The following is a 20,480-nucleotide window of genomic DNA, read 5'->3' on the forward strand; positions in this document are numbered from 1 at the left end:
TCCACACACACACACAGTCCAGTGTAGTTAACGTAGTGTCATATTACTTTCAGGTGTACAGTCGAGTGATTCAACACTTCCATACATCATCCAGTGCTTATCATAAAAAGTGCCCTCAATTCCCATCACCTATTCCCCTCACCCCGCTCACCTCCCCTTTGATAACCATCTATTTGTTCTTTATAGTTAAGAGTCTGTTTCTTGCCAAAGCTTTCCCTTCTAGGCAAGAAAAGTTCTCTTCAGAACTTTCTCAGGGCAATAAAAGCTATGAATCTCTTCTGAAATAAATTCCCATACAATTCTGAGTAAAGAGTATCCAGTGTTAAGAACAAGAGTTAAGCGATAGTCTATACACACGGATTTTCGAGGAGAACAATTCAAACATTTTTGAAGATGAAAATTTGCAAAAAGGCCCAAGATTCTAAAATGGAAGAGGCTGAAAAAAAATCAGTATTTCAAGTTTCAAGTAAAACAAAGCATTTTATAAAACTTGTTAGGCATTCATTCTGTGAATCATCAGTTCCTAAGGCCCACCATCAGAGTATATTACCTGGTCCTTTTTATTGTTTTTTGGTGTGCTTCACCTAACCAATGTGCTCAAAACTACAAACTATTAACAAAAAACTCTATCAATACAATAAACACAGTATTAAAGGTAACTTACCCTAATTCTTTTAAGCCAATCAATTTCATTATTGAGAAGAACTTCAGCATTGGGTATATTAATATTACTGTTGTAAGCATAATTAAGAAGGTGCCTTAAGAGGGTGAAGTAGTCGCCTGAATGCTTAGCTCTCTCTCTGGCTGTGCTCTGAAACAATAAAGTAGAATAATGTGAATTTACATGTCCATGCTCAGAAGCCACTTTTTAAAAACCTAGAGTTAACTAGAGCAGAGGACTAAAACAGTATGAAAAGTTACAAATATTTAATAAATATAAGCTGTTCTAACTTGAATATAAGCTAAAACCATAAATTCCTGAATGCCTTGTTTAAAGAATTAATCACATTAAGAAGCATATTAAAAAATATCTCACCCCCAACACGGTAAAGAGCAGAGTAATGAAGAAAAGTAGAGGCCTGTGTCCCATGCAACATCTGGTGCACATTAAAAAGAACTGCTCCTGTGCCACCTGGCGAACAGTTCTGAAATAAAAATGTTTCACATTTAACATATTTGCATGAAGGAAAAAAAAAGAAAGATTCCAACACTGATCTCTTTTGGGGGGAGGAGTGGAGTGGAATAAAGGGTATATTATAAGTAAAGATACAAGAATACAAGGTAACACTCCCTTAAGCCGGCAACATAGAACAGATGAACTTAGGCTGCATGGCAAGAACTATAACCTCAAATTGTCATAGAGGGATGCCTTGTAACACCCCTTTCTTGGAACAAGATGGAAGATGGAAGTGCTCCACTGGATACATCTTATGGACACTGCAAACTACATTTAATGGAAAACTATCTTGTTTCTGTCTTTGCGCTAGCCAACAGAGAGCTTAGAGCCAAATTTATAGCTCAGTGTAAAGGACATGACAGCATATTTTTCATATACTAACCTCCCCCCCGGGATATATCTAGGTTTCTAGAAAGCTGTACATAGTCTTCTATAAACCAGGACTTTAGAAGCCTTGTGGGTTGAATTTGATGGAACCCAAGTATATTGAAATCAGGAGTACCTAAGTTTTCTGAGGACAAAGTCCTTAACTTTTATTAGATTTTCAAAGGTGTATGTCATTTACACTGTCCTACTTTATTTTTTTAAAACTTATGTATGCAGCCCAAATAAAGTAGGATCTATCATATTTGTATTTGTCATTTCTTGGTGAAATCTCCCCCATACATGTAGGCTTCTATAATGCTTCCAAAGAAATACATGCCTATCAATAAATCCTGTGGCCTCTATCTTTACATCATACTCAAAATCTCATTTCTCACTACTTCTAATACTACCATACTTCAAGCCACTGTCATCTTTTATTTGGATTAATAGTCTTATTTTTCCTGACAAGTTAGAATTTATTCTCAACAAAGCAACCAGAATAAACTCAGAATGTTAGTAGCTAGAGCACATCATTCCTCTGCTCAAAACCCTACAATGGGATGCCATCTCAAGGTAAAAAACAAAACAAAAAACCCAAAAAACCCACAAACAAGCCTCATGTTGTTATAATGACCTATAAAATCCTAACAGGCTGCCTGTTAACTTTCTGACCTCACCTCCTATATAGCTGCCCATCCCTTACTCACTGCTCCAGTCACACTAGTTTCCTTGCTGTTCTTTAACACATCAGGCATGTTCTGGTCTTGGGATATTTACATCTGTTGTTCCTTCTGCTTAAAACACATTTCCCCCATTATCTACATGGATCACTAACTTCCTCTTTCAGAGTTTTGTTTAAATGTCACTTTCTTAGGAAGCTTCTCTATCTTATATAAAACCAAACTCTGATTCTCCATTACTTATCACCTTCCCTGCTTTCTTTCCATAGTATTATTATATAACATACTATATATATTTTTCCCCACATGTCTGCCCCTTCCCAATCCCTATCTTCTGTAGTCTGTAGACTCCAAGGCTGACATTTTATCTATTTACTGCTATATCCCTAATAGCTAGAATAGTGCCTGATACATAATAGGTACTTGCTAAATTATTTACCAATGAGACTGCCTAACCATATTAAAATCGAACACTACTTAGATCTCAGCATCAACACCTTCTGTAAGCTGACTCCCACTAATCTCCTTTACAGTATTATCCTGTACTTCTCTTTCATACATCAAACCAGACTACTCAGCTTTTCTCTGAAAGCACTACTCCAGGGGTGGGAAACTCAAATGCCTCTGTTATGTCAATCAGAGATAACAAAGGAGTTAAATAGGTAGGATATAAGGCAAAAGGAGGTAGAAGGGGCAGGAAGAAACATAGCCACATAAAGGAATTTAAATCCAATTGTAGGTGATTACAGTAAGTTCAATGTTATGATGTATAAACAGACCTCATTTAATATGAACAGAGGTCTGGGAGACTTCCCAGAAAATTTACTAGAAAACGTGGCATTGCGGTTGAAACTTCTAAGTAGAAGCAAGGGCCAAATTGAGATGTTTATAAGCCAAATTTAAATGTTTAGACTTAATTCAAAGGCAATGGGAAGGCATAGAAAAAAGACTTTTTAGGAGGAAAACAACATGATCTTGCTTGGCAAAGATCATGCTGTTTGCAGTGTGGTACCCAGATTAGAGTAATAACTTAGTAGTGCAGCACTGGGGTGGGAAGATTAAGGATACTTCAGTTGTCCGGGCAAGGAGTGCTGGTTGCTTAGACAAGGGTAGAAGCAATATGGAGGAGGAGGAGGAAAGTATATGGAGTCCAACAATACATAAATAAAAACATCATAATGGGGAGTGTAGTTGAGGGGCAGAACCGCCAATGCCCATCTTCCTTTGTATGCATGTAAGTCTAACTCAAACATGAGCTTACATGTTACATTCTACATAGAACCTTTATTCCTGCTCTTCCCAGGTAGAAATTAACTCACTCCTCTTCTAATTCCCAGAGTGCTTTGCCGTTTATGACACTAATTACTCTCTCAAAGCTCTCAAGTGTAAAAACTACTTTTTGTGACTATGGACTTTCATTGCCAAGCACCAATAGGGACTCAAATTAATTTGCTCATGGATTATAATTATACAGAATATAATTGTGTGGCAGAAAGTTAAAACTCAAGAGGTAGAACGTTGCCCTATAACTTCAGCCTTAGTTCTGCCAGCAGCAGTCTACTTTGGCGTTACTACAGAATTAAGAAGAAAACATATGTGGGAAATGCACAGTACATGGGTATACTGGTTAGTAATATTATACAAGTATAAACTCTGCCTGAAGGGCAGCTTCATGTATGCAGGGACATAATCCAGTATCTGAAACAGTCTCTCATGAACAAATAAAGAAAATTAAATCCTGTCAAAGGATTTTCTGAATTTCAAGGAAATTACCAAGGAACTTCTAAAATAGTATCCATTTCAACTAAATCATTTAATAGCATCCTCTAAAACAAGTGAGTTTGTATCTATTCCATTAACGTACTATTTTTTTAAAGAAAAAAGCTTTATCACTAGGTTTTATTTCAGCACTTATATTTTGACTTTACATTAAAATCATCATTGATTTCTGTCATTGCTAAATGACATGAGAGAATAATCAAAACGAACATTTTCTGACTTTTCACAAAATTTATGTAAGATAGATTAATTACATGGAACAGTGACACTAATTAGAGCTCCAGTTTAAAAAGTTACCTCAGGAAGGTCAGGATTATAACATGAGGATGGAAACCAGTATTTTCTACAAATATGATGGACTTGCACAAAAAAGAAGTCCAAAACAAAGTTAATATCGTTGATCAAATGATCTCGAATTGAAAATGAGGGCTTTATATAGTTGCTCTTTATTCTCATTATAAAATGAAAAAGTTCTTACCATAACCGTGCTTGTGAATTTCACACTGAATTAATCATTTCTCTTGAAACAAAAAACCCTGAAATCTACCTATCCAAGATAGGAGGTGAAAATTATAACTGAAATCTTACAAACCAGATTTTAAAAATTAGAGAAAAATTTACTTTGAAGTTTAATGTTGCCATTTTACAGGGACTAAAACCAAAGTTAGGTCTAGGGAAAATATGGTTAATTTCCCTAAACATTATTATGCTATAGGGACAATAAATATTTGATTTCTGGTCTGTCTGCAGAGTACAGATTTCTGGGATAAATTCCACCAGCCTAAATTTATTTCTGCATAACAAAAGATCAAGTTTCTTACAATTAAGAAAGATACTTACTTGCTGTGACAGTGCAACAGTAAGTCAATAATGAATGTCTGCCAAGCCTTTTCTTTACTAAGAGCATCTAAGGCTGTCGGAATCAAGGCAAAACATAACGTCATCACTTCCAGTGCTTCACAGCAAACCTGTTCATCTTCCAAGTCTGGCTCATTGCCTGCATTGGTCTGTAAAATTATGGTCAAAGGCAAATTACATAGAGATGCATTTAAGAAAAATCTCAGACAACTGGAACTTAACTTACAGACTCACTTAAACCATTTGGCATCAGCCTCTCTACCTACAACTTGAGATTCGTTTAAGAATAGCACGGGAATGACTAAAATAGACAATGGAGTTTAATTCTGTTATTTTGTTACATCTCAAGGAGCTATGAAGGAGCACACTGAGAATATCACCTGCTTCTTTGTCCTTCAGGTTCCTAGGGATCTTCTGAAGCAACCATCATTCCTTTCTCAAGAGCTACTCTAGCACTGCAGAGTTGGGAACTTATGACTAGTTCCAAAATGTAGTATATCTACAATGAAACTTTATTTCGAAAGCAATATTCTTGGACAATTGTTCAGAAAGGTTCTGAAGGCTTTACAACCTAAAATATACTTGGGTGGGTAGCTAATAAATTGTAATCTGACTTTATCGAAAATTAGTAATTATAATACATGCCTAAAAAAGAACAAGTAAGCATTAAAATACTAGCTGAGTGGGGGTGCCTGGGTGGCTTAGTCGGTTAAGCATCTGCCTTCAGCTCAGGTCATGATACTGGGATCCTGGGATAGAGCCCCACATTGGGCTCCCTGCTCAGCAAGGAGTCTGCTTGTCTCTCTCCCTCTGCCCCTCCTCCTGCTTGTGCTAATAAATTATCTTAAAAAAAGAGAAAAAAACTTATAAAAAGGAAGCTCTACCAAGCCCGGAAATTGCTATAACTTAATTTCCGCTTCTAAATATGCAGCTGTGATTATGAGAGGCAAGTACATGTAACAGGAAATCAAAGAGTCAAACACAGCCTTGCTTATGTAAATAATTTGCTTAATCTAAGGGAAGGTCAGAGATGATACCTCATTTGCTGACACTCTTTCTACTTTTGACTGCTTTAAAAGAGCACCAAAAATACTTAACTGCCAGGACACCACAGCTGATAGTTAACTAAACCAAAATTTACATAGGACAGAAAGATGATGAAAGAAGAACGAAGAGAATAGGGAAAAGCAAATTCAGTAGATCATATTGGACTCTAGTGAGAAGTAGAAAAAGATAGTTTCATCATATTTGAAAAACAAGCTTTATGGCAGGATTCTGCAGTACTGTATTTCCTAAGTAAAATTTTACTATATACTCCATCTTACCTATAGATATTTTTAATTTTCAACCATCCAAGATGCAAATGAGCGGATTTTTAAAAATAGCAGATGTAATGATTCAGCCTCACACACAATTAAACAACATTTATTTAAAAGGAAAATATTTCAAGGTAATTCTTACCTTCTCATAAATTTTAGTTATTTCTTCATTTGGGCTAAATACTAGCTGTAATGCCCCACATCCTGATGCCCAGATGATTTTCTGAATAGCTCTAATTACACAGATATCAGGCATATATCTTGAAGCCTGCAAGACAATGAGTAATAAAAATTATTTAAGTATTAGAGTAAAATAACTGGAGAAGAAAAAATGTTTCTCCTTGTAAAATAAACAGGAATGGCCATGAGGCAGTACTATAATCTTCATGTTCCCAAACTGCTCTTCCTGTTTGTTTTTTTAACAGCAGTACCACAAAGTATGCTCTTTAAGTTATTATATGGCCCTACATTACTTTCAGAAGAATATTAAAGACTATAAAGATGATCCCACCAATCTACATTCTACTCGGTTTTTCCCCATGAAAAAATGAAAACCAAGTCCACACAAATGCTTATACAGAATGGTCATAGCAGCTTTATTCATAGCCAGAAAGGGGAAACAATCCACATGTACTTTACCAAGTGTATGGATGTGGAATATTCATAATGAGATACTACTCAGCAGTAAAAAAGGAATGGACTGATGATCCACACAACATAGATAATTCTCAACATCATTATTCAGAGTGCAAGAAGCTAGACATAAAAGACCACACACTGTATGTAGAATTATATCTATATAAAACTGTAGAAAATGCAAACTATTCTATAGTGACAAAAGATCACTGTTACCTGGGGTAGAGGGAAGAGGGGAATGCAAAGGGACATCACAGAGTGATGGAAATGTTCTGAGTCCTGATTATGGTGATGGTTTCATACATACATGCCTTTTTTTTTGAAGATTTTATTTTTTATTTTTTTAATTTTTTGAAGATTTTATTTATTTATTCATGAGAGACAGGAGAGGCAGAGACACAGGCAGAGGGAGAAGCAGGCTCCATGCAGAGAGCCCGATGTGGGACTCGATCCCAGGACTCCAGGATCACGCCCTGGGCCAAAGACAGGCGCTAAACAGGCAGAGCCACCCAGGAATTCCCATACATGCTTTTGTTAAAATTGAATTAGACACTTTAAAAGGATGTTTATTGTACAGAAAGAGGATTCAAACTGGAAAATACTAACATTAATATTAGATAAAATTCATGTTAGGGGAACTCTAGACTGAGAAAGTGATTACAGTGAGTGGGCCCACGAAAATTCAGTCTTAATTAAATTGTGATAAGGGTTATTTCTTAATTAAACAGAGGGCCAAAAGTAGAAAAGATCTTGCAAGATTTCACAGCTTAAAATTCTTTTTTTTATTTTTTATTTATTTCTTTAAAATTCTTAATACTAAGTATTAAAATATTTAATACTAACCTCATCAGATATTTGCTGAGCAAGACGAATGGATACATTTCTAAGCATGCACTCAGATGATGGATTAGGAATGCTCTGAAGGGCACTCTGCAGCACCACAGCTTGATCATGAGTAACTTGGTTGACCTGAAAAAATGTAACCATTTGGTTTGAAGAAAGTAATTTGTACAGAACCAGACCCAACCACTTGCTCCCCACCCATCACCACTCCCTCAGAACCACACACACACACACACACACACACACACAGTCAACGGTGATTTACACAAAAAGCGGACCATATTGCCAAAAATAGGGCCTCCACTTTTTCTTGTGCAATGTAGTGTTAACATGTCCCTCTGCAAACACCCATTCTAGATCAATTCAATTCCTGTCTCTACATGTGGGCTCAGTGTATCTTACAGATTTAAGTAATAAACTAAACTGATGGTCCCAACCCTATCTAGAGACTCAATAAATTATCCCAGATCTCTCAAATGTGCTCTTGGGCAGATCCTGCTCTGCTTTCTCCTGGTCATCATTTTGTTCTTTGAAAAGGAGAAACATTGAGGAATTTCAGTAACAGATCAATCTATCTACCTACCTACCTAACAAAATAATAAAATAAAATAAAATAAAATAAAATAAAATAAAATAAAATAAAATAAAATAAAATAAAATAAAATAAATAAAATAAAATAAAATAAAATAAAATAAAAAAATAAAATAAAATAAAATAAAATAAAATAAAATAAAATAAAAATAAAATAAATAAAATAAATAAAATAAAATAAAATAAAATAAAATAAAAAACAGATTAGTTTTACATAGCCAGGCCATTGTGACTACCTTTCCAGTTGTAATTCCCTTTCTCTATACTGTAAATGATATAAACTCAGGCCCTTTGTTTTTCTTTACTGTTTTAATGGACAGTTCCTAATGTATATAAAACCAGAGATAATAGTATTATTAACTTTCATGTACCAGCTTCAATAATTATGAACAAAGGATCAATAGTGTTTTATCTAACCACTCTCCCTCCCTCACTTTTCAACCCCAGGATTATTATCATTTTTTAACGTTTTAATTTATTTGACAGAGAAAGCACAAGCAGTGGGAGCGGCAGGTAAAAAGAGAGGAAGAAGCTGACTCCCTGCTGAGCAAGGAGCCTAATGAGGGCTAGATCCTACAACCCTGGGTTCATGACCTAAGCCAAAGGTAGACATTCAACCAACTGAGCCACCCAGGAGCCCCAATCCCAGAATTATTATTATTAAAAGATTTATTTATTTATTCATTCAGAGAGAGAGAGAGAGAGAGAGAGAGAGAGAGAGGCAGAGACACAGGCAGAGGGAGAAGCGGGATCCATGCAGGAAGCCTGCTGTGGGACTCGATCCGGGGTCTCCAGGATCACGCCCTGGGCTACAGCTGGCGCTAAACCGCTGCGCCACCGGTGCTGCCCCCCAGAATTATTTTGAAGCAAATCCTGCATATCATATAGTTTCCCCTGTAAATATTTTAGCAATTATTAAAAATAAAAAGGGAGGGGGCACCTCACTTAAAACATAACCATAGTATCATTATCACACCTAAAACAATTACAAGTGCTATTATGATAATACATGCAGTATTATTCCATATCACATATTTAATATATCACATAACTAATCAACATTCCAATTCCCTGATTAAGACCCAAGTCATTTATAAAAAAGAGAATCTACATTCCTGAAGCCTTTATCTCCTGTTGATTAATTTAGTAAAACCATCACTTGTGATCAATATAGAAAACTTCAAATTTTAGTCAGAATTAAGTGCATAGTTTGACCTCTCATAAGTAGACATTGAATTCTGGCATGCCTTGAGGACTTTTGGTGAGATGGATTAAGGATGCCACCAAGACAAAAATAGAGTTGGAATAAGCTCAGAACTAGAGGATAAGCCTATCAAGGTGGGAAGAGAGGCTGGCAACAGGGTAGTAAATCAGTTAAAGTTTTCTTACTACCACGTTTATCTTCATCCATCTGCCAGGTACAAGTTAGTAAGAGATCCATATGGAGTTTTTATCAGGCTTAAAGGAGTAGGGAGGAATTGTCCTCTTAGAGTAGTCAGGAAATACCATTTTCACTTTTCATACAAATTTAATAGATGAAACCCTCTAAATTAAGATTCCACTAGAAAGGAACTCGAAACATCCTGAATCAACTCTGAACTCGAACTTTAAAAATTACCATTTATTACTATAAATAAGATATTTTTTAAAAAGTGGTTACCGATGTCATGGGATTCACGCCTTCTACACCTGGCTGACAAGCTTCTGCCACAGCTCGAACATGGCCATAGCCAATGGCAGTTAGCAACAGTTTGGCTATTTTAAGAGCATTGAGGTAAGCACCCCTTCGAGTTTCCATATCTGCATTTGGTAGGAAGTTATTTCTGGTTAGCATGCTCAGGACAAGGGGTAGGCCACCACTTTTTAAGAAGTGAAATTGAAAATCAGACGAGTCATCAGCCAGGGGTGCACCAGCAGGCATTAACAAGGCATAGACTACCTGGAAAAAGAAAAGGATCATATTAAAAGGGTTTTAAAAAGTAACTTCTATTTTCCCTATTATCACTGCTAAGAAATTCTTGACCATTTAAAAATATTTCAAATTTTCAAATTTTATCCATGTTCTTCACATTACCACATAAAAAGGTCAAGTTCAAAGAATATGAAATAAATTCAAAAGGGAAAATACCAACCTCTGTTAGGTACAGCACTTGTGAGGCTGAAGGACCAAAGAAGAGGGAGTCAAGAGATGGACTAAGGCTGCTTTCTCCAAGTTTGGCGTGGTCTAAACAAATAGCTCTTAATTTTTCTATTGTTGTGCTATCTGAAAGAAAACAAGATAGTCTAAAACACAACACCATTCATCCATTCATAGTGTTTCACTTTTGATATTTTGAAAATTACTTCAGTGTGGCATAACAATCAGTTCATTGAGTTATATAGGCTCATACTTCACAAGACATAGCCAGATCTGGATTGATTTAAAACAAGAAAAAAAAACAAAAACCCACCATCAACCATGACTCCTATCAGTCAACCCAAACATGAAGGAGGCAGTCTCCACCTAATCAGAGACCTCAAATCAACACGCCTCCTCAGCCACTAGAAACCTAAAAAATACAGTACACTTCAAAAGAAAGAATTCTTACTGAAACTAACAAAAGAGAAAAAGTGAGAAGTCTTCCAACTTCTCTACTGTTCACCTTTATGACACTATGCATTAACTATTTTATTTTACTGAATATGAGCTTAGTGGTACCTTAGGAGGTGAATTTTAAAACAAACAATGGTGAAGAAAAAAAGGAATACAGGCGCACCCTTTGCCTAACAGCACGGCCCTTCTCTTTATTGAAAGACCTACATTAGGGATGCCTGGGGGGCTCAGCAGTTGAGCGTTTGCCTTTGGATTGCCTTAGGTTCAGGGAGTTCGAGGAGTCCCTATCAGGCTCTCCTGGAGGAGACTGCTTCTCCCTCTGCCTGTGTCTCTGCCTCTCTGTCTCATGAATAAATAAATAAAATCTTAAAAAAAAAAAAAAAAAAGCAAGCAAAAAAGAAAGAGAAAGGAAGAAAGCAAGAAAGACCTACATTAGTATCTGTTTTCATTAGCCACAAGAAATCCAAAGAGGATTTTCACTTTTATGAAAAGGTAAAAACAAAAATAGTGTTATTTGTTTCGCAGTTGTTAAAGAGGCAATGTGCACCCTCAAGGAGGGAAGTGGCCCCACAAAGCTCCTTTCCTGGGAATTATACTCAGCATCAAGCCACTAGAGCGTCAGGCTGTCTCTGTGAGCTTCTGTGCTTTATCTTATTTTGTGGATCCATTAGAACAAGATGTCGCTTAAGAGGTTACTTTTTGGGTGTGGGAACACTCAAAATAGTTTCCCATATAAACTAATGGTAACTGCTTCTTTGTGCTTTACATCATTTTGGCTTACAAAAGGTTGTTCATAGGAACAATCTACTTTTGAGTAGTAGGAGAAACCTACGGGGATTAATGTTTACCTCCAAGCACAGGATTTTTATTCTTCCACCCATGCTACTAAAATACAAGTTTCTTACTTTCTTTCATTTTAAAGATTTTGAGAGACAGAGCACATGAGAGCATGAAGGGAGGGGCAGAGGGAGAGGGAGAGAATCTTAAGCAGACTCCGAGTTGAGCATGGAGCCCAATGCATGACTCAATCTCACGACACAAGCTGAAACTGAGTTGGACACTTAACTGAGTTACCCACGTACCCCTACATTTCTTTCAAATGACAGCGAAAAGATACAGTTAAAAAAATACCCATGATGCAATTTAGCATTAGTTACCATTCAAACTTAAGAATAATCAACTTTAGAAAGTACCTTGTTATCATCAAATTATTTCCAAGGTAATGTGTTATGATTAAAATACCACTTGATAACTAAGATTGCTTTAAAAATATTAAAATCTTTTTTCTTGGGATCCCTGGGTGGCGCAGCGGTTTAGCGCCTGCCTTTGGCCCAGGGCGTGATCCTGGAGACCCGGGATCAAATCCCACGTTGGGCTCCCGGTGCATGGAGCCTGCTTCTCCCTCTGCCTATGTCTCTGCCTCTCTGTGTGTGTGTGACTATCATAAATAAATAAAAATTAAAAAAAATATATATATATAAAAATAAAATAAAATCTTTTTTCTTGAAGAATAAAGATAAATGAAAATTACTATAATTTCCATAGAGTAAGGTAATTTTGTATGCCTGAAGTAGCCTAGAAATAGCAAAATCTTCCGTTTGTGGGGGACCTAGCTAACTCAGTTGGTGAAGCACATGACTCTTCATCTCAGGAGTTGTGAAGTCGAGCCCCAATGTTGGGTATAGAGATTACTTAAAAACAAAATTTAAAAATCTTGAAAAAAACAAATCAGTTGTGTTAAAATCATTAGTTTTCCCTATTCTGAAGGGACAGTGAAACATAATGTAACTAAATAAAGTCTTGTTTTATTTTTTATTTTTTAAAGATCCTATTTATTTACTCATGAGAGACACACAGAGAGAGAGAGGCAGAGACACAGGCAGAGGGAGAAGCAGGCTCTATGCAGGTAGCCCGATGTGGGACTCGATCTGGGGTCTCCAGGATCACACCCTGGGCTGAAGGCAGTGTTAAACCCGTGAGCCACCCAGTCTGCCGAAATATTAAGTTTTATAATCAAACATCTGTGAATAGCTTCTCAGGTAATGAGAATATTAAATGTAATGAGAATATTAAATATTCATCCCTTATATTATTTTTAATTGGTGTTTAAATTGATAGTATGTTATTTTACCAGTTTAACCTCTCATTGGGCATGTAGTTTTGTCTCTGTATTTTTTTTTACACTGAAGATCCTAGCAGCTCAATCTTTGCAATTATTTATTTCATCAGGAAAAAAAAAAATCCTGCAAGCAGAAAAAGCCACCAAGATCCAAGACTTTTAACATATATCACCAAACTACTCTCTAAAAACAAAGCAACTGATAGGCTTTATCTGAGAAAGTCTTGCTTGGTTTAAAGATATTCTGAGTGAAGGATGAAGGCAAAAGGGAGGCGGAGAAAAGAAACAAGTTCTAAGAAAAGGAAGGCATGAGTACTAAACAAATCATTTAATGTTGTTGCATTCTATTTTATTCAACTGTGCTATGTAAACCAAATGATCATTAATGGCTATTCCAACTTCAGCATTCATGAATCTAAATGATTCCAGGTCCCCAGTTAAATAGAGAAAAATTTAAACCATCCACAATACTGTCATCCAACTATAGTTAAGATTTTAGTTTATTCCCTTCCCATCTTTTATAAAGATACCTAACCCTAATCAAGTATATGGTTATAGCAATATATTATTAACATTATAGAAAACAATGAACAGTAATATAAACCTGTATATGTTTACAGTATAAACATTGGAGCCCAAAAGTCTACATTTGAATCTTAGAACTGTCATTTAAGTTATGTGTCCCTGGTTAGGTAGCTTGTTAGCTGTCTCAGTTTCTCCATCTTTATATTTTTTTTCTTTTTTTTTAAAGGTTTTATTTATTCATTCATGAGACACACAGAGAGAGTGGGGCAGAGACATGGAGGCAGAAGAAGGCTTCACGCAGGGATCCCGACATGGGACTCGATCCCGGGTCTCCAGGATCACACCCTGGGCTGCAGGCGGCGCTAAACCGCTGCGCCACCGGGGCTGCCCTCATTTTATTTCTTTAAATATTTTATTTATTTATTTATTTATTTATGAGAGATACAGAAAGAGAGAGAGAGGCAGAGACACCAGCAGAGGGAGAAGCAGGGAGCCTGATGTGGAACTTGATCCCAGGACTCCAGGATCACACCCTGGGCCGAAGGCAGATGCCAAACTGCTGAGCCACCCAGGGATCCCTATCCCCCTTTTAAAGATTTTATTTATTCATGAAAGACACACACAGAGGGAGAGGCAGAGACACAGAGAGGGAAAATCTTTAAATGAAAAAAAAAAAAAAAAGTTAATTCCTTCATAGGCATGTTTTGAGGCTTAAATGAAGTGCTTACAATGGACTTTGGCATATTTGAAGATATTAAGCAGACTAAACTTCTAGGGGAAAGTGGGCTGAAGATGCACCTGGGTGGCTCAGGGGGTTAAGGCAGCTGCCTTTGGCTTAGGCTATGATCCTAGGGTCCTGGGGTGGAGTCCTGTGTCAGGCTCCCTGCTCAGCGGGGAGTCTTTCCCTCTCTCTGTCTTTTCCCCCACTTGTGCTCTCTTTTTCCAAAGAAATACATTAAAATTAAAAAAAGGAAGCACTGAAAGGGAAAAGCAACTCATTCTGCTTAGTAAAGCAGTATACATTTTTATTACTCAGTATCAAGGAGAATCTTTTCCCAATGCACGTAGGGAAAGTACAGAGGAACTACTGACAACAGTATAAATTACAAAAGCTTAAATTACCTACAGAGAAGACTGGAGATGTTCGAAGTTTAACAGCAACTCATAATAGAGGCACCTGACTTTCAGGCAGATTCAGAAAGAACTAAGAGATGTAAAGTCAATGACTAGAAAAAAAGCTACTCATTCCATCTTGGTTTTCTCCCCCTTTAAAATATATGCAAGCGTACACAAACATTAAATGATTACCCAAAAGTAACACAGCTAGAAACAGAATTTATAACTACTTCCTTTCCTTAGGAGTCTCTGCTTCCTTTCTTAAAAGGGGTGGAGGGAGGGAGGGATGGATAATGAATGTGTGTGTGTATATGTATGCATGCATGAGGCAACTATAGTGACAGCGAGTAGGTTAACATTTGTTGAATACTTATTAAATACCAGTCATTAGGCTGGGATTTTCCACAGATGTATGTATGGGTCACCCATGTAATCCCTGCAGTTCCATGAAATAGTTATTAGCCCAGTTTTACAAGGAAATTCTGAAAAACAAAACATGTCTGAGGCATGAAATAACTAGAATAAGAACTTGAACTCAAGTCTATTGAGTCCAAAGCCTGTGATCTGTCTATTGTAATATGATCATCACTGGCTTTTTCAGTGTTGGCTATTTCAAATTTAGGTACTATACTTTGATCATATAAAATATGAAAAAAAGCACACTGAGGTTTTTTGCTTGGGCTTCTGCAAGAGCTTTCTTGTACTATGTAGTGGCATTATGCTAAAATCACAAGATCAGGGATTCTGAGGTGTTTTAAAATACATTGTGATGGTGGGCTCTTTTGCATACATAAAGCAAGAACTGTTACTCAAACACTAGTAAATGAAACAATACAATTCCAAATGGTACAACAGGTAAGGGATAAGGATTAAATTAAGTGATTGAGAGACACTTTAGCTAAGAATTATTGAACTGTATTTATCAGCAAAGCAACCACAAACCCACCACAAAGAGAATAATGGATTATAAAATATATAACCTCAAAAGGACATACAAATAGGGGATGAAGAAACAGTAGAAAAATGTGAGTGAATTACTGAAGGTATAGAGGGGATGGAAGACAGCTAGCTTAGATGAACAAGAAGCAACTATGGGGGTAAGAGGGAGGAGAAGGGGTACTTACTAAATTAATGTCCCACTGAATCCTAGAAAAGCTCAGGACATGAAAACAACAGGTACTTGAGAAAGTAGAGATGAAATCAAAGACCTAACCAGTGGCTGAAGTCTGCATAAGAAGCAAGTCACTCCCCCAAACCAACAATAAATTGATGAAGTTGGAAAGCAGATTTCTTACTCATTTAGAGATAGATACAAATATGAAATGGGGAAAGATGAAGATGCTGGAATAGAACCAGTATAAACCCATGTTTATTTTTTCTAATAGAGACAAATACAGAAATTGATAGAGATGTGTATTACTTCCTCAGTTTAATGGGAAGGCCTGGAAACAAGATACCCCAGTAGCAATAAGTTTCTGGTTTCTAAATACCCTCTCTCTCTCACAGAAAGGAGAAATGGCTGATTCTAGGGCTAGAATAAAAGTACTAGATGAGCTTTAAACATCTTGTGACAGCAAGTAAGAAAGTACTCAAATAATGATGCAGCTATATAAAAAAGGCATTGTGTCCATCCACTGACTGTTTATGGGACAACTGAGAATCAAAATAAGTAATAATTATAATGGCTATAACCCAACAAGGTTATGCATGTGTGTATACATCTAAAAGACATCACAAATAGGGTTGCAAACCAGTAAATGCAGAAGGAATGATCAAATTAAATAAAATCACCATTTTGTAACCACCACAAAAGAACCGATTCAAGCAATAATTGCAATGAATGGTAAAATCCTAAGTAAAAGTGTGATGAGGAAAGAGTTACAGAATCTTGTAACATTTCTCCAAAATATGAAAAGTAACTTTACGGAGGAGAAACCTGGCAGACGTCAATTAAGTGATCTGGGATAATGTTACCAATAAAGGACAAAATGACATGTGCTTCCTGGTATAATGCTCTGAGAGAGCATCACATAAGTGGTATTCTGACAAAAATGTACAACCTGTATATAACCATCAGAAGACCAGCAAAACCGAAAAAGACCACAAATGATTTGTGCTTTTCAAAATCTTCAAAATCGGGATCCCTGGGTGGCGCAGCGGTTTGGCGCCTGCCTTTGGCCCAGGGCGCGATCCTGGAGACCCGGGATCGAATCCCACATCGGGCTCCCGGTGCATGGAGCCTGCTTCTCCCTCTGCCTGTGTCTCTGCCTCTCTCTCTCTAACTATCATAAATAAATAAAAAAATTAAAAAAAAAAATCTTCAAAATCATAAACAACAAAGACCGAGGAACCATTCCAGATTAAAGATCCAACGAATCATATAGTGTAAGAACCTGAATTGGACTCTCAACCAGAAAACACTGTTGATAAGGTTCACTATGGGGAAAATTGGTAAAATATGTATAAGGTCTGTAAATTATAGTAATTTTTTGGGTAAATTATAGTAATTTACCAATGTTATATTTTCTGATTTTGATTAATTACTGTGGTAATTTTAACAGAATGTTCTTGTTCTTAGAAACCAGTAGTTATTTAGGGATAAAAATATAGGGTATCTACAACTTGCTCTCCGAAAGTTAGAAAAATCTTACCACAGAATGATTTAACAAGGGATCCCTGGGTGGCGCAGCGGTTTGGCGCCTGCCTTTGGCCCAGGGCGTGATCCTGGAGACCCAGGATCGAATCCCACATCGGGCTCCCTGCATGGAGCCCGCTTCTCCCTCTGCCTATGTCTCTGCCTCTCTCTCTCTGTCTCTCTGTGACTATCATGAATAAATAAATAAAATCTTTAAAAAAAAAAAAAGAAAAGAAAAAAAAATGATTTAACAACTATACCAAATTATTAACAACTACTGAATGTGGGGATGGGTAAATGAGATTGTATTATTCTTTGTAAGTTTGAAATTATTTAAAATAGGAAAATAAGGGACGCCTGAGTGGCTTAGTGGTTGGGCGCCTGACTTTGGCGCAGGGTGTGATCCCAGATTCCCGGGTTCGAGTCCAGGACTGGGATCCTTGTATGGAGCCTGCTTCTCGCTTCTCCCTCTGCCTGTGTCTCTGCCTCTCTCTCTCTCATGAATAAATGAATAGAATCTTTAAAAAAAAAAAAAAAAAAAAAAAGGAAAATAAGTTTTTATTAGGAAAAAAAGTACTCTCCAAAAACAAGAGACAGGCAGGAAACAAGAAAATAAAGCACCTATCAGTATTAGCCTTCAAGGAAATAAGTAAACTCTGTTCATTTGTCACATGTTTTTAAAACCCTAATCAGCTCATATTCAAACGGCAAATAAAAGGGTGTCTGTATCATGAGGAAGGTGCCAATATAATTGATGAGGTCTAACTTTCGAAAACAACAAAACCCAAAACCAACCAACCAAAAACCCCTGGGCCAGGCAGCTGTACAGTAAAAAGCCCTTTTAACTTTTTAGGAAAATGAAAAGTGAGGACCTGCAAGCAGAGCTTATTCTGAGAGGTGTACAACCAGCCTTTCAGGACTCTTGGGTGTTGGTTCCCAGGCAAACTTTAATGGCAGCCCATCTATCTCCCAGTTATATTTCCCCCTGTGTTACCTCAGCACTACCAAGTCAGCATTTTCTACTGGTGTCATGTCTTTTTATTATCTCCTGAGGCAGCCTTCAGGCACATTCAATTACCTGGTGAGTTGTTCAAGTTCTCTCTGAAGATATATTATTTTTAATAGTGCTATTTAAATTCCATGTGAAAGGGGTGCATAGTCTAAGGTATCGCAGCCCAAGCAGGGTTCGAGAGTACATCCTTGTGGGAGTAGGTAAGAAAAAACTTCAAGACCCAAGACATAGGAACTTGAGAATGGAGATGCTGCCATGGAAAAGGTGAAGAAAGAAGTCCCACAACAGTAGTTCTATACCAAAGAATAAACAGCTACAAGAGGAAGGAAGAAAGGCTCCAGAAAATAGTAAAACATAACAGATTATATAATGGAAATAACAACGGGAAATTATTTTGAGACGTTATTAAACAGTATGTGGAATGAAATAGTGATAAGCGTACAGAAAATTAAGAAAACAAAAAGTGGACATTATTAAATTCAGGAAAAAAGTTTGTCAGTAATCCAAACTACTTCCCACGTACTCTTGAAGTAAGAAATGTAAATGTAAATTTACATTTTAGTGTTAATTTTAGATAAAAGAATTTAAGCAAAAATGAGGAGGATGTGAAAATAAGACTTAAGGGCAGACTGGTGGCTCAGTGGTTTGGCGCCGCCTTTAGCCCAGGGTGTGATCCTGGAGACCCGAGATCGAGTCCCACGTCAGGCTCCCTGCATGGAGCCTGCTTCTCCCTCTGCCTGTGTCTCTGCATCTCTTTTTGTTTCTCTCGTGAATAAATAAATAAACTCTTAAAAAAATAATAATAAGACTTAAGTTTTCATCTCCACAATAGAAACTCAAGAGCAGGTATATAAAATAGACAAGACACAATTGTACTAAGTTATTATTTATAGATATAATGGTATATACATATAGAAAAAAAAGCTGCACGTTAAAGTAATTGTTTCTGAGGAATAATAAAGAAACAGTGTCACAGATGACACATGGCCCATAACATTGTGAAGTCGGCTCATTTTTTCTGTAAAGGGCCAGATAGTAAATATTTAAAGCTTTGCAGACCATACGGTGTCAACCACAACTATTGCGCTATCTAGTGTTTTAAAACAAAAGCAGCCACGAATGAGCATGCCTGTACACTAACAGAAGTTTGTTGAGGACAATAAAATGTAAATTTCATGTGATTTTCAGGAGCCACAAAATATTATTCTCTTGAAATCCGTCCCCCCTCCATTTAAAAATGTAAAAATCATCCTTGGCTCCTAGGCTGTACAAAATGAGGCAATGGGGTGAATTTGGACTGTGCACTTAGTTTGTCAACTCCTGATGTGGCCTATACAACAAAGCATATTCCATCTAGAGAAAGAATGTTAATACATTCCATTATTGTCCAGGGTATATTTTATGAACATTATACATATAAAAAAGATTCTTACCTGGTGGCATAAGTTTCATAAGTACTCTTGCTCCATCTCTAAGAGGAGGCATATTTAGGCTGCTACCTAAGTCTGCAACTTGCCAAAGGAAAGAAATGTATCTGGGATGTAGTGACATTATCTAGAATACAAAACATATAAAACATTTACCTATAAATGACATGTACCCTCAAAAAGAGCCAAGTAATTAATTTCCACACTTTTGCTTATGTCATTTCTACTGTCTCTAAAATGGTCTGCTTTACCCAACATTTCATCTGTAGAAATCCTTCATGATTCAGACTGAATTATATTATCCAAGCCATCTCCAGTAATTTCTGAGTGACAGCCCTATCATTATTTTATTTCTCTCATACATAAAAGTTAGACTCCATACATGCCAAAGGCTGTAATGGCTGTTAATACTTAAATTCCTAATCCTGTTATAGGAGCCAATTCTTCTGACATTGGAGTGGCTGGTTATTATCACAGCCATTAAAATTCTTCTGGGGAGGAGTGGAAGGAGAGGGTAAGGAAAGGAGGAGTCACTGTTTCTTGAGATATAAGGTATGTTAAGGACAAGTTGAGAAAGACTACAGACATTTTCCTACAAAAACAGTTGTGAAGAAAGGATTTATTTCTGTGGTACAAATACAAAATACAGTGATATTTTTCTAAGTTTATATATTCAATAGTTGTAATTCAGTTGTAATAGATTAATTTTACGTAAATGTATTACTATATGTAATACTGTATCTAAAAGGAAATGTTTAAATTTCAACCAAGTTACAATCACCTTTCAGATCTATTCTGAAGTT

The 20,480-nt window shown here is 36.6% G+C and overlaps 1 protein-coding gene across 6 annotated transcripts in view; it reads right to left on the minus strand.

The window, feature by feature from the left end:
• The window catches only part of USP9X (ubiquitin specific peptidase 9 X-linked), a 482,368-nt gene that overhangs the window by 37,630 nt on the left and 424,258 nt on the right, over window positions 1-20,480 (minus strand). For all 6 annotated transcript variants that reach the window (XM_072817572.1, XM_072817568.1, XM_072817571.1 and 3 more), the window contains 8 exons: window positions 19,684-19,804; window positions 10,383-10,513; window positions 9,911-10,189; window positions 7,659-7,784; window positions 6,322-6,447; window positions 4,843-5,009; window positions 1,037-1,145; window positions 665-811 (listed from right to left, as the gene is read on the minus strand). In XM_072817572.1, coding sequence (XP_072673673.1) covers window positions 665-811; window positions 1,037-1,145; window positions 4,843-5,009; window positions 6,322-6,447; window positions 7,659-7,784; window positions 9,911-10,189; window positions 10,383-10,513; window positions 19,684-19,804 — 1,206 coding nt within the window. The remainder of the gene's footprint in view (window positions 1-664; window positions 812-1,036; window positions 1,146-4,842; window positions 5,010-6,321; window positions 6,448-7,658; window positions 7,785-9,910; window positions 10,190-10,382; window positions 10,514-19,683; window positions 19,805-20,480) is intronic.

Source organism: Canis lupus, chromosome X (genome assembly GCF_048164855.1).
Source record: "Canis lupus baileyi chromosome X, mCanLup2.hap1, whole genome shotgun sequence".
Taxonomy (NCBI): domain Eukaryota; kingdom Metazoa; phylum Chordata; class Mammalia; order Carnivora; family Canidae; genus Canis; species Canis lupus.